The following is a 15,345-nucleotide window of genomic DNA, read 5'->3' on the forward strand; positions in this document are numbered from 1 at the left end:
TAAATAGCCTTCCACAATCATTTGCCTGAATTTGAAAGAATTCGGACAAATATGATGTCCAACAACATAAGGAGGCAAATGAAGCAAATTCCAACGATGTTGTTCATGGACTAAGAATCGATATCAATGAATATAGGTAAAAGCTGATATTCCCACATTTAATGGGAATGTGTATTAAAAAACACTTCTTAGATTGAATTTGTGAAGTCGAGAAGTTCTTCGAGCTCCCGAAGAAAGAATGGCAAAACTTCAGGTTATCCGAATTAGTTGTTTTCGCTTTATGAAGCGTGATTCCAAACCGATTGAGCACCCTTGGGATTATTAAAAAAAAAAAAAGATTGTACTCCCTCCAGAATCGTTATAGATCCATTATATATGAATGTAAATATAGGAGTATTTTACATGCATCAGTACAAAGCACTTGAAATGTTTGTTTTGCTTCTCTAGAACATTTTTCCAGTGCCATCTTTGCGAGGAACGTTTTCGTGGACATCCATTCGACACCAATTCCCTGCAAATGAATCCATCTGCTCAACTTTGTCAAACAACCCTAGGAGTCCACCTGTGTGTATGAAGAGGACCTTTCTCCCTTCCCACTTCTTAGGATCCTCAACCATGTCTTTTATCATCCCATAAGCAGCTTTCCCACTACAATGAAACAACCAAATAAGGGAAAATATCATTCAAACCAATTATGCTTATGCTTACCCACAACAAAATATCAATCGAATCAACAATCTTCTCATCAGAAACAATAATATGTACATAGGAATCAGTTGAAACTTCTGCTCAACTAACATAGGTGAACTCTTTTATTAAATCTTCACATGAAACCAAACAAGAAGGGGGAAACAAACTAACAACAAAACAAAATAACATCAGGGTTAACAATAACCTTGTTTCATTCAGAATCCAAACAGTCAAGAAATAGCTTTTTTCCCGTTGTTGCAATATAATTTCCAATAATTAACCACTGTGTGTGACTATCAATTACCCCCGTCCTAAAAGAGACCATGTTATGCTGAAAGAAATGCTCAATAACTAGACTAGACATTATTACACCGGCCATTAGCTTGCATGGTTGGCAGTTTCATGTGTAGAGGAACCTTTCAACAATAATCCTACCGTGTGCCAGACCCTTGACTCGATGACAATGGTGGTAACATGCGGTGGTAGCTTCTATCCATGCCAACCATGCAATCTAAATGCATGGAGGCATGCGCTTGCACCGAGTTGGAGCTTGGTGGAAGAAGGTATATAATGCTGCCAGCAGGGTGTCGAGGATGGCTTGGTGTGCCATGTATTGGCTCCAAGTTAGCCCTAGCATAGATTGTTGGGATGTAGCCTACTGTGTTCCTGCGAGGTGCATATGTCGGGTATGGGAGTAGCCTATCTTGATGGATGCATGTGGGAGCAGTGCCCTGGGCTTAACACAACATGGGCCTCTATATGTTGTGGCCACTGGTACTCTTTGAATGATAGTATGTTGCTGATGTGTTAGTATGCCGCATGCTCGTGGTGCGAGTGTGCTATGCGTTGCGAATGGATGTGTGGCGTGCTATGTGCAGAAAGTAATCTATGCATGCACAACCTCGCACATGGATCATAGTGAGTGTGTTTTGAGCACAAGTAACAAATACACGAGTATGGGCACACAAGCATGCAGGCGAGGCAGATTGTGCTATGTGCACATCAGTGTCAGTTAGAGAGTGTTGAAGCCAGTTACAAAAGCTCTTGGACAAATGGTTTGTCATGCATGCTCCAACGCATGTGACTGGCAGCCCATGGAAAAGCAGTTATCAATAGTTATTTGAAATAACTAGACAAGCATGAGACTAGCAGCAAGGCATTGAGACAGTCCATGAATGCAGTTATAAGACATGGCAATCTTACTTGTCTTGCTCCCAAACATTGAGGGGCAGTTACTCGATAAGAAACTGCCCCAAGGATGAGAGAAATCTTTGTATCTAGACTCTAGTGTGTAAAACAGAATGTGAAGTGTGCTAGCCTCTGTTATGCGTGGAAAAATATTGTAAGCGTTGGTGGCAAGATGATTGAGGACACGAAGGTTGCAGGGGCCTTGATCTGTCCTTTGTACCGATCAATTTGTTGAACAAAGGCTAGGAGTTTTCACGTAATTCTTGTGCGTGCATTGTGTGTGTGTGTAGGCAGAGACTAAGTATTGGAATACTGACTGCCATCACAAGGCAAAGGAAAATTCAAGAAAAATTGCCCCATGACACTGTAATGTGGTGAGAGAGAGAGAGAGAGAGAGAGAGAGAGAGACCCTTTGAAGCATACATTGACCAAACGACTAATTGCTAACGATTTAGGGTGTAAAAAGAAGAGAGCTCAGTCCTCTAATCAAAGCTTTGAAGCAGGAATTTCTCTTCTTATTGGGAAACTATTAATTGATTGGATCATTGGAGTATTTCTTTTACGATTAGCTGTACTTCAGTATTTGAAAGTTGAGACGTGCGTCAGGGGTATCACCACTGCCAATACAACTCTCCCACACCAATATTCCATATAAGCTCTGACATAAGGCATTGTTTTCCCCTTAAGAAATTAAACTTTTCTCTAGCCAAAAAGTTGTCTTATGAGTTGAGATTCTCCTGTACTAAGCATCTATATGGAGAAAAAATATGACGCATTGCAAAATATTATGCATACCTGTATACTGGATCAAGAACAACACCAGTGGCTGCAGCGACCTCCTTGACAAATTTAAGCTCCTCCAAGGTGTTAATTGCATAGCCCAGCCCTTTGGCCTGTAGGGAGATAAGAATCTGATTACTTGTTTTTATAATCAATCAACCAGCATTCTCATGCTGATTATTATTGTAAGCAAATTTTCCTAGATAATATGTGCTTGTGTGCATCATGGGTCTGTGTCTGTGCGTCATAGCTCATTAAATCTATAGCATACACAGCATCTTAAAGGATTGTCATTAAAGAACAGTGTGATAGGCACGAAAAAACTGCCAAAACGTCTCTTTGTGGAGGCCGAAAAACGTAGGCTTCAAATCTATTCGTGGAGGCTGAAACAAGGGACGTATCACTAGAAGTGAGTGCTTGCTAGTACGTGTCTAGGAGAGTTAACTGTAAGAGTAATGCTAAATGTAAGACGCATGTCGTCCTTGTGTTTTCCAAAATTGATGTAGTTTTCAAAATCACTATTGGATTTTGATTCAATGGTAAGTTTAAAAGCCACATCAACTTTAGGAGGACACAAGGAGATATTGGGTGACATTTAGCATTAATCTAACTGTAATGTAGTTGATGTTTGATAGTACGTGTCTAGCTAGGGGAGTCTTTATTATTTAAGAAGTGTTGTTGCCGGTGGAAGAGGGGGAGAATTCAGTCTTGTTACACTTGTATGTGGTTACTCCCACCCGAAGGGAGCATATCTACAACTAACGTGCGTATTGTTTCTTTTAGAATTTAACTCTAATTCTGGGAGCTATCACAGTGTGATTTTTCAGGGTTTGATCATTAGTTTGCAAGAAAATCACAAACCCAAATCTTCCAGAATAGGCTTATATAGTGTATGTTTGGTAAGTGTTTTGAAAAAGGTTTTGTGTGTTTTGAATTGAAAAGAGTTCTTGATGTGATAGAAAGTTGAGTAAGTGTTTTCAATAGGTTTCACATTTGAAAAGTATTGTCTGTGGGCTTCACACAAGAAAATTGTTTGATAAACTACTAGAAAAGTGTGTTTTAACGTTTCTAAAAAGCAAAAAATCTAGGTATTTCCAAAACCAAAGAAACTAAAGATAAAGGATGGCCTGAATTTTTATTGTTATTTTTTGTTAAAAAAAAAACTTAGTGGCGGCCATCCACACCCTCTTGGCCACTATGTCCCTTTAGGGGCCGTTGCATGGCCACACCCTCCCGCTGCAGCACCCCTCTCCTCCATCGTGCAGATACCTTCTATTTTTTTTAAAAAAAAATACTAATAATTTATTTATTTATTTTTCACAAATAACAAGCCAACCTCCATACCTGAAAAAATAAGTATGTGCTTTCTCAAAATATTTTTAGGATAGTTTTCTAAAAAGTATTGTGTTGTGTTTTATTTTTTAAAGAGTGTTTTGTGCTTTGTTTGAAAAATGTTTCGTTTAGTAACCTGTTTTCAAAAAAGTGTGGCTCCATTTCTTAAAATTATTTTTTAAGAGTGTTTTGTGCTTTGTTTGAAAAATGTTTCGTTTAGTAACCTATTTTCAAAAAGTGTGGCTCCATTTGTCAAAATTCTAGCTTCCTGTCTTTTGTTCTCTCTTCTCAAAACAAAAACATTAACAAACAACCTAAACACAAAATACTCCTAAAAACACAAAAATAGTTTTTGCCTTTACATCACATTAAAATGCTTTTTCAAACAAAAAGCAAAAAATACCCCCCAAAATACATTAATAAACAGAGCATGTGTTTTTGTGTTTAAAAAGAGAAAAGTCTTTCCAACATGTTACTAAAGAAGCCCAAAATTTATGGGAATACAACCCCTACCCCCAAGCAGGGACAAGAGAGAGAGAGAGAGAGAGAGAGAATGAATGAATGAGAGAACTCGACATGCCAATCAAAAATGATAGAGGATGAGGTTGTGGCTTCAATATCTATTGGGTCATTGCGTAACTTACCAATAAAATACAAAACATACCACTTCAACGTTAATTTTCCAGATAGCTAGAAATCAAAGATTTCCATGAGGGCCCAATACAAAGAAAAAAATAATTGAAAAAGGAAAAGATAAAATAATTAACAATAAAAAGAAAAAGGAAAAGTTCAAGAATACCCGAGACTATCCTTCAAGTGTATAGGTACAGGTGTGTGCCCCACATACCCACCCACCCTTACTACATTAAAAAAGATGAAAAATTTTAGTTTCCTTAGCATTTATGTAAAACAAAAACCAGCAGGCAAACTGAAATGAGTGCAGCCCTATGATACATGTCAACAAAAAACTGTCTCTCTCTCTCTCTCTCTCAAACTGAAATGAGTGCAGCCCTATAATACATGTCTATAAAAAAAGATCTCTCTCTCTCTCTCTCAATGACACACGTGCTATGTTGAATGTAGGTAAAATTTGTAGTCTGCCCTTCTGGTAAGTGAACTTCTTAAATAGGCAAACTACAGCAAGCTCACTCAGTCACGTTACAAGTAATACATGCCACCAAGAAAGATCTCCAACTCATGCAAACACTATAAATTCAACAAAAGTGAATATATGTAGTCACATTTTAATTTATGCATTTCTAGAATGCAGACGGCAAATGACAGCAAGCTCAGAAATGAAACAGCATAATATTCTCATAAAAGACCTGTGTTAATATAATTAAAAACTCACATTTTGAATGTTAACAATATCACGTGAGTCAACACCTGCTTCAAGTCCATTGAGTAGGCCTTGAACAAAGTCGTAAAAGTAATCGGGGTCATCACAAACAGAGAATGCATGAACCTACAAATAAGTGAAACATAGAACTGAAATTAATTGGCACGTTCAAGAACAGCAAAAGAGAAAATACATTAAGAAGGACAAACCTTTGCCTTCAATGTACTCAGCCATGATCCCAACGACAGACCAGCAATTGTACCCCCGCTGAAAATCAATAAAAATTACGTATTAGTGAGGTATCAGTACAATCATCAACTCTCATATTTTCTGCATCACAGTATTCTTTCAAATTCCCAAAAATAAACGATATGAAAGATGAATAGTCATTTCTTTGATGGTAAAACGCCCTACAAAATGTTTGCTATTATAAAAGGCAGAGTTTATAGAATTAAACTAAATTCAAATCCAACTCAGTGAAGTCATTGTTACTGCAAATGAGTCACTAAAAGAACAAATATATTTGTGAAAAAACTAAAGAGGAAATAATTGAAACAAATCCAAAGGTATACAGGGAGCTTTTCTAGTGCCCATGTATTCTGAACCCCAAAAATGATACTCTTTTGTTACTCTTTAAAATTCATAAAGTCAGATATTTAGTGCTTTGCGGAATTTTGAAAGCCTGTTTGAGTTGACTCTATAGAGAGCCTTTGAATGCTTACACAAATGGTCTGGATTAATAGTCTTCTAACCAGGACGTTGGCCTCAACCTCTTCTTTGACAACCAGTCCTGAGTGAGTTAATTTGCTTCAGTCTTTTCTGGAAGATCTATGATTTGGTAGCGGACTTTAAGAACACCTATCTGGATTCAGGGATGTTTACTAGGAGTAGTTCTGGCATGAATTTTCTAGCTGAGTCTGATTGTTTAACCAAACCAATGGCTTTGAAAGGGATCATATAAGAAGGCACATCTGGAGGAAGAATTACTCTCAAACCCCAATTTTAGCACACAACTCCTAAAAGATGATTCCTAGAAAATTTCTGCGATCTCACTTTTTCTTCCTCTTTTTTTTTTTTTTTGGGATAAGTATTTCAACCTCCTTGAAAGCGCTAAGGGGCATAACCCTAGTATAAAGAGATTTGAACATAATATTTTTTAGCTCTACGACTGAAATCTCACGATCTTCAAAGCACCTTACATTCCGCTCTCTCCAAATACACCACATTAAGCACAAAGGCGTCATCCTCCACACTTCCAAAATGTTACAACTTCCTACCTGACCTCTTCAACTAGCCAACAACTCTTTTACCCTTCAAGGCATAACCCAATCAACACCAAAATGACGAAAAATCGAACTCCATAAATATCTTGTCATTTCACAGTGAAGAAGAAGGTGATCAATGGACTCCCCATTCTTCTTGCACATTCAACACCAATCCACCACTATGACATTCCACTTCCTTGGGTTACCCAAAGTCAAGATTTTCCCTAATGCCACCGTCCACACAAAGAATGCCTAACCCATGTATCTCTTCCAAACATAACAATCCCTTTTCTCTCAATAATTATCAAATTAGCTTTCTAAACCATAAAACCAAACTTCAATGCCTTCAGCCCACCCATTCAGATTGTAGGCAGCCCCTAATCTTAGAACTAAAGGGCTATGCAACATCAGTATTACACCAGATAAAGATAGACAGAAGCTTAAAGGGGAAAAAAACATCACTGATAGCAGCAAAAACTGACAGATGGAGTAGAGTGGAACCTGCCACATGCTACAACAATATCATCAAATTTTATTTTGCCAGTCCCAGTCTGAAGCTGCTGCTCAATCTCCCGGATCGCTTCAATATAGCCCCTGAACAGTACAATATCGCATGTAAAAAGGTAGAATGCAGACAGCAATTATAATAACATTTGAATAAGAAATCGAGGAAACTTTGGGAAAAAAATAACGGAACTCATTAAGAGAGAGTGGTTAGAAGTTTGAGTTTGAAGGGAATTGCATAGGCACACACCAAAAAGAAAGAAAGGAAGAAAGAGAGAAACCAATAAGAAAAATTGGCAAGTAGTAACCCAGATCCTTTTTCAACTTCTTAATGTAATTTATTAAAAGAGATGCAAAAGGGTGAACCCAAATACCCAAAAGGAACCAATAGGAGAGCACCCAAGGGCAAGTCAAATGTAACTAAAACCGACTCAAGGGTAACTAAAACTGACTTTCATTGTAGGGCCCTAAAAAACACGAGTGGAGCACCTAGGTCTCAAACTCCCCCTACAACCCCAAACTCTACCAACAAAAAAAAAGGGAAAAGAGGAAACAAATAAGAAGACAATTAAAACTAAACCTCTTGAGAAAATCAAATCAGCCCAATCATTATTCAGAAACCTAATTGAAAAGTCCTCTGAAACCTAGGGTATTATGAGCTTTCACCAGGTTGAAAAGCTTTTCACCATCACCGCTTTACAGCAAACTGCAGTCATAAAAAACACTACTAAATTGTCCAATGTTATTTTTCCTTCCGTGTACGCAAACCATAAAAAGTGGAATCTTCCCTCTCACAAACCAAAAACTGAAAAGATTTACAAGTGTTATAATATTAATTAAATGATTAAATTTATCATTCATTATCGGCTTAAGTTTTCTTGATAAGTGGCGATTTAACATGGTATCAGAACAAAGATCCTGAATTCGAACCTTGTTTCTGTCATTCATTTCTCATTTCAATTAAATATTCATGTGTTTGACCTCACTTATTAAGGAGTTTGAGCCCACACATAAAAGAGAGTGTTAGAATATTTGATTAAGTGATTAAATTTATCATTTCCTATCAGCTATTAAAGAGTGTTACTTTATGAGACCATAAAGTAGTTCATTTGTTAAAGAGTTTTCACCATTCAACAAAGCACAAGACCGAAGAATTGATGCAAGTCAACAACTAAAGAATGAACAATTGGCTCTTCAACGAAACAACAAGTGCACCTGCCATAACCTTTGGTCGAATTGTCTCCTCATAAAAACTCATCCAACAAGATATTGACATAGATAGTCATAAATCAGGAGAAAGAAGCAGTGAAAAAAGTTGGCACTCCTTTCCCATTGATGCTTGCTTGAAACCAATAAGTAGCTTGGAGAACACCTACGGTCGCAAGGACAGAGTACCTCCTTCCCCCTAACTGCACCCTAGAGCAATTCAGATACAGAAGTTCTAGCAAGTTGATGAGATCTGGAAATTCTTAATCACCCCAGTTCTTCAATTGGAACAAAGACAAAGCACCTAATCACCAGACCACTTAAAACTTCAGAATGGCCACAAAGTGCATCCTACTTTTGGAACGTGTCCAAACTCCCCCCCCCCCCCCCCCCCCCCCCCCCCAAAAAAAAAAAAGAAAAATTAAAGAATAAGAATAACCTCCTAAGAGACTAAACAGTTTGTCAAGCCATATACCCGACTACAAACACACCACTTCCTTGTAGCAATATATCTAGATATGTATGTCAATCCAAATATTTCTTTCCACTTTGGCCCTCACTGCAGTTATCGTGGGAAAAATGAAAAACACGAGCACACATAAATTAAAAAATAGAATTCCCAAGATTAGGGTACAATAATCCTACCAAAGGAGCTAAATTTCCTAGAATTCCAGAATTTTAAGTGGGTTCTACAAATGCCAACTTCTCTAATCAGCATCACAGAAAAACTGGAAAATTATATTACATTTAGGTAAAAATGGAGAGCCTCCGTCCTACTCTCTTTTCATCACTGGTGCTAATTCATTAGTAATCGCAAGGCCAAAGGGCACAACCCAAGTACACAAGAAATATACAAGAAAAACACCTAACCAAGAAAGGAAAAAAGAAAAATCAAGAAAATCATGAAAGCTAGAAAAATGAAAGCAATCATCGGCGGCTGTCTAAGGGTATTGAAGAAAAAGGCCTTTAATTCCACCACCACCCTTTCATAGTCTTCAAAACTTCGATCATTTCATTCTCTTTATATATACCACATTAGGTAGGACAGAACCCTCTTCCATACTACTGTAATATGAAAACTACTAAATTGTTGGCCCCCACTGGGCTGACTTTATCCTCCGACCCATAATGACCCAAGCCCACGTCCAAACTTTCAATTAAATGGTCCATCTCCCCTCTCAGACACTCCAGCTAGACTCTCAAGTCACGAAAGTCACACTTGACATTTCTATCATCCCTTGAGCCACTCATGGTCATGAGATTTGCAGCATAACCAAAAATCATTTAAAGTCAGGTTATATGCTTTGCCAAGCCTTTTTTCAGATATCAGACATATTCCAATGGTTTTGGACCAGAGAACAGTTTACTGATACAGAATAAAACATAAGATTTCACAATAACAAGTAGCTTACAAGGAAAGCCGACTATAATTTTCAATTGACAAAATTACTTCTCCCAAACAATAGAATGCAAATGGAAAAATAAAATAACATAGAAATCAACAACCCAATCTCACCAGGTCCCTAGGGAGTCTGATCCACCGACAGGAATAACATATGGCCTTCTCCCTTCATTTAGCAACTTTTCTTTCAAGAGATTAGTAAGAGACTGAGAAATTCAGAAGAACAAAGAAAATCACTAAAAGTATTTGCAATGGAAAAATTCAGTTAATCAATATGAAAAAATGAATATTGTATGCAACATAATACAGTTTGTCACATGTAACTTACATGAGTCAATAATAATTTAGTCAATAATGCATTATCTGAGCAATTTGATTGAGGTAACACAAATTCCACTACATGAGTTCAGCCACATAAAGCCACACCAACAGTCAAAAGCAAAATGGATGAATGTAGAATAGTGAAAGAAAACAACATTATATGGCATGGCCAACCTATCCATCAGCTAGAGCATTACACAATATATAAATTAACCATGATCATTCAACACAAAGGTCTGGACAGAAGAAGAAATATAAATTTTGCCTCCACTCTATACCTCCCATTTAAATTCAAAAGCTCCACATGTTGGACCCTACTTATTGAGAAGGAACCCATGTGCATATGTAAGGAGAGGGTGTTAGAATAATGGTTAAATTAAATTCACCGTTTCTCATCGCCTTAGGCTTTTGGGACAAGTGCTAAGAAAGGAAAGTAAATTTCAATTTAGGTGCTTAGTTGAGTGAGAAAAATAAGAAGGAAAGGAAATGAAGGGCCCCATATTAAAGATTGAAATAGACTCTTCTTCTCTCTTCTTCCCTCCATTTCCTCCCCATTGGAAGAAAACAAAATGGTGGACCCAAAGGTAAGGGGGCTCACTCCATTTTCTTCCCTCTCTGTTTCACCACTTAACCAAAGGATATCCCTTTTGCCATCTTACCCTCTTCCTTCTACCCAAACATAACCTTAAAATGCAACTTCATGCAGAATTGCCAAAAGTGAAAAATCGTATTTAAATTTCCCTTCTAGTACCAGACCTTTATGGGGCAAACATTGGGTACTAGTCTAAAGTTCTTTTATATCTAGATACATTACATATATGACCTCTTAAATTTTTTAAGACATAACTTTTTTTCCAAATGAATAAATCCATTCCAAAATGTTTCAAGTTAATTGTGAACTAGATATGGGTAAGGATACTTCAATGCAATACTACCACAACATTCATTACCCTTTTGTTAGGAGGGAGAGAGAGAGAGAGAGAAAATAAGACATAGCATTCTAACTTGAACTGGATATTTTTAATTGCATCCTTAGCTACATTCATTACTCAAGCCTTGTAAAAGAAATTTTAATCCATATGCATGGAAGATGTTCCGCAGAAAAAAAAGGTGGGCGCAGGAGGGAGGTGGGGAGGTGAATCTAATCTAATCTCAACTATTATCTTCCATTCTCCCGAGGGAGAAGCTTTCTTCTCTCTGTATCATTAACCAGGAAAGAAAGATTCACATCCTTGAACAAGGATTTTCATTCAGACCTTAGTCTTATGCATATCCATATTACTGTAACTAAAAAGGGTCAACTAGCGCTTTTGGTATTGTCCAAGAGAGATGACACACATGACACATCCAGCCCATCTTTTACCCATCTCTTTTGTAAATCTATAATCTGTCCCACATATTCAATGGTTGATTTGCCCATTTCTTATATGGAGATGGACAAGAGATGGGCAAAAGATGGAAACCAAACATTTCTCATTGTCCAAACAAAATACAATCCATGTCAACCATACATATTGCTTAAGTTGTAGTTTTTTAAATAAGTCTAGCAAAAGTATCACTTAAACAAACACCTTTCAGCTTCAGACTTCAACTTGAGATATTAATAGTAGTAACAGCGGAGTTAGAACACATCAATAAACTATCCAATAGTGCATGCAGTAATGATTACGTAACTAAACATGCATCAATATGTCATAGCTCAGAACAAAAAAGAAACTGACAAACCTCACTTCCAATTTTGGCATATTCTTCTTTGGAAATAAGATTGATATGAGCTCCAACTAAACGCTCAACCAGGAGATTGCCGGTCAATCCAGGATCTTGGTCCACAAGGACCTGCAGTTTATCAAGAGATAATTAGCAACAAGGGTGCCAAACACTTATTCAAGAATAGGCAAATTTTACATGAGATATTTTTTCAAGGGAGAGGGGAAAGTTCAAAAATAAAATAGTTGACCTTAGAGGTTCGTAGTATAAGAAAACAGTCAAGATTTAGATACTTTGCAGCCACTGCAGTTGCACGGCAGTGGTTGCTTTGGATGCCTCCGATTGTGATGACACAGTCAGCACCCTGCGCCACGGCATCTGCCATCAAGAATTCCAATTTTCTGACTTTGTTCCCACTCAATTGCATTCCCGAAAGATCATCACGCTATAGAATTGCAAATTTTTCTGTCAGTGAAAACCATGAAATTGAAGAAGATATCCAAGGGTCATCTCAAACTTCAATACATTATATCAAGATCGCCATTTGTGCTTAGATTGCTCATAGGTGCAAACAGTCCATAGTTCCCCTTCATTTTCTTCTTCTTTTGACCACATAATAAAATTTGGTATCCACACATACACCCCAAAAGGACTAGCTTTAAAATTATGACCAAAATAAAATGAGAAAGACAACAGAAACAATTAAGAATGCTTTCAGGGTAAAAGACGAAAAAAAATAATGTAATGCAATAGAATAAAAGCTTCAAGCAAATCATATGCATGCATATGAAATGCACTCTTCCAATATTTCATGGGCAACTAACACTGGCCCAAAACCAAACTCTCAAAATACTGAAACTTAACCTAAGTGATTTTTTGATTTCTCAATTCATCCAAATGGGCATCAACAACGCCATATTAGTCAAAAATTGAGAGAACTTTCGATTGCCACGTTAATACTTATCTCCATTTTCATTTAAATTTCTCTTGTTGATCTGTGATTACACTGTCACAGTTTCTGATTTCTCAATTCATCCAAATGGGCATCAACAACGCCATATAAGTCAAAAATTGAGAGAACTTTCGATTGCCATGTTAATACTTATCTCTATTTTCATTTAAATTTGTCCTGTTGATCTGTGATTACACGGTCACACCCCAACATACTTTGGTTCCTTGAATATAACAAGTCAAACATTTTCAAAACAATAACCCACCAAAAAGAACAAAATCAAATATTGCAATGGACGATTAAAAAAGAGTAGCAAAGACGAGGTATAAAGGGATTATTACCTTCAACCAGACCTCGGTGTTGTTGGGCAAATTGGGAAGGTTCCATTTGTGGATTGGAGTTGGAAGCTGATAAAGAACAAGATCAAATTGCTATGATTCCAATTTGTAAGTTAGAATCCAAGAAAAATAGAACTAAAAAAGAAGAGAATTTAGCTCACATGGCCGAGAGAGAAGACGTGAGAGGGGATGGGGCTGAGATGGGAGGCCCAGGAAGGAGGGGCGTAGGCTTTCCTGGTGAGGAAGTCGAAGCTCGGTGGCTGCTTTGGTGCATCTTCATCGCTGGTTTTGGAGTTGGCGTCCATTGTCAAAGAGTGAGAGAGACTGAAGGACTTGTTGATCGGAGGAATAGGGACTAGTGGACTGAGAGGACGGACTGGCCAACGGCAAAACAACATTTCAGTTCGTTTTCGTCATGCCAGCCGTCTTTAGGAAAGGAGAAAGTCAAATGCTTCTCTATGACACGTAACTCTTTATTTATTCCGATTATGTCCTTCATTTTGGATGTCGGTTTTTAAAAATTACGATTTAAAAATATAAAATAAAAAAAAAATTTCAAATCGTAAATATAATGATATTTTTTTAAAAACGCTAAATTTTAAAGGTTAAACTACAATTTTACTAATTGCTTAACTGTGTTTTTAAAAATTACTTTTTCAAAAATTGCACATTTTAAAATCGTTATTTTAAATCGAACTTTTTGAAATCGCAAATTCAAACGGACCCTTAATTATTTATAGTTACTTTAATTTTTTTTAAAAATAAAAAATAATAGATGAAAAAACATTTCCACATAATTTTAATTTTTTATGAGAAAGAATAAGACTCAGAAAAAATAAAATTGTTAGTAATGTTACATATGTAATTGGGTAAGTATTTTTGTGTCTTGAGTTTGAAAAAATAATTTTAATGTGTCATAAATGTGAAATATGATTTATTTGGCATAATCTACATTTGAGAAAATGTTTTTTAAGGGTTCAAAAGTATATACGAGTGTAAAACTGATTTCTTACTTATAAAAAATTAAAAAACTAAAAACTAGTTGACTTCTTATTTATTAAAATTAAAAATTAAAAATTAAAAAAAAAAACTAATTAATTGTTTATAGCTACTAACGCTACCGTATAACTGTTTTTATAGGCGGTTGAAAAAACTAATTGCATTCTCTTATATTTATATATAATATATATTATTATATATAAAATAATAATAATAATACCATACAAAACGACGTCATTTCATTGAGTTTGAAATAGGATTTTCATTTTGAGTTTAATAAAATTCATTGTTATTAATAATAAAAATTAATAATAATATTATTATTAAGCTTTGTTATAATTTAAAGCCTTCTAATTATTTATAAATGCCCAAAACTATCTAAAATATGCCATAAAAAGAAGCTAAAGGAAGACCCAAAATACCAAAATAAGTCCATTTCTAAAATGCGGTTATGAGTTTCAATAACCGCTAACGGTCGATTATTTTAAAATCACTAGTGAGTATAAGGCTATGTTTGGGATTGTGATTTCGTAGATAAAAAAAAAATACGATTTAAAATCAAATTGTAAAAAATGAATCGTTTGACAATTATGTTTTTAAAAAAATACAATTTGAAAAAACAAATATATGCTTTTTCAAATCGCAGATAAATGTGTACTTTTTTGAAAATACAAAATTTTAAATGCTAACATGCAATTTTAAAAGTTAAACTGCGATTTTATCAAACGCTTAATTGCGTTTTTTAAAAATTATTTTTTCAAATCACACAATTTAAAATATCTATTTTTAAATCATAAACCCAAACGGACCTAAATCCTTTAGCCTTTTATATACCACTACTCTTTTATCTTAGTCCTCCCTCCAGGTCTTTCACTTAACTATTGATCATATCTTTTGAACTCCTCCAAGGCGAAGTAGCATCTGGTCTTCCTAGTTTATTATTATTATTATTTATTTATTTATTTATTAATTAGTAATAAATCGGTAGGTTTTTGCAAGTTATATCTAAAAAAATATATAAAAAAAAAATAAGAATAAAAATCTACAATCTCACTCACCAACGCAATTAAAAGAATCCACAACATGAAAGCCACTGCAACTTTCACACCAAATTGAGCATTCGATGAAAATGCCCAAATGGATGGGCGAAAGGGATGTCTGATAAAGGCCTATGACCAAGGGTGGGTGGATCAGTTGGACAATGATCATCTCAATTGGACTTAAAATGGAATGAAAGTATTTTATGACAAAGATTTTTATTTTGTTGTATCTAATGATATAAATGATATCACTTTATTTGTAAGTTTTAAATGATATTACAA

The 15,345-nt window shown here is 35.8% G+C and overlaps 1 protein-coding gene across 1 annotated transcript; it reads right to left on the reverse strand.

Annotated features, from left to right (window-relative positions):
- Nucleotides 1-338: 338 nt before the first annotated feature.
- LOC133867101 (bifunctional D-cysteine desulfhydrase/1-aminocyclopropane-1-carboxylate deaminase, mitochondrial) lies at nt 339-13,467 on the reverse strand. The gene is made up of 10 exons (XM_062303782.1): nt 13,186-13,467; nt 13,028-13,093; nt 11,985-12,179; nt 11,753-11,863; nt 9,821-9,912; nt 7,096-7,188; nt 5,539-5,596; nt 5,342-5,455; nt 2,674-2,771; nt 339-648 (listed from the first exon to the last, which is right to left on the reverse strand). The coding sequence occupies exons 1-10, from the start codon at nt 13,420-13,422 to the stop codon at nt 444-446; spliced, it is 1,269 nt and encodes a 422-aa protein (XP_062159766.1). The 5' UTR covers nt 13,423-13,467; the 3' UTR covers nt 339-443.
- Between the last annotated feature and the right edge of the window lie 1,878 nt (nt 13,468-15,345).

This window comes from Alnus glutinosa, chromosome 4, assembly GCF_958979055.1.
Source record: "Alnus glutinosa chromosome 4, dhAlnGlut1.1, whole genome shotgun sequence".
Lineage (NCBI taxonomy): Eukaryota > Viridiplantae > Streptophyta > Magnoliopsida > Fagales > Betulaceae > Alnus > Alnus glutinosa.

Coding starts and splice junctions, on each gene's coding strand:
- LOC133867101 (XM_062303782.1), bottom strand. CDS start 13,422: ATGTTGTTTTGCCGTTGGCCAGTCCGTCCTCTCAGTCCACTAGTCCCT. Junction 11,864..11,984: donor TTATACTACGAACCTCTAAG/GTCAACTATTTT, acceptor GATAAACTGCAG/GTCCTTGTGGACCAAGATCC. Junction 5,456..5,538: donor TGAGTACATTGAAGGCAAAG/GTTTGTCCTTCT, acceptor ACTTATTTGTAG/GTTCATGCATTCTCTGTTTG.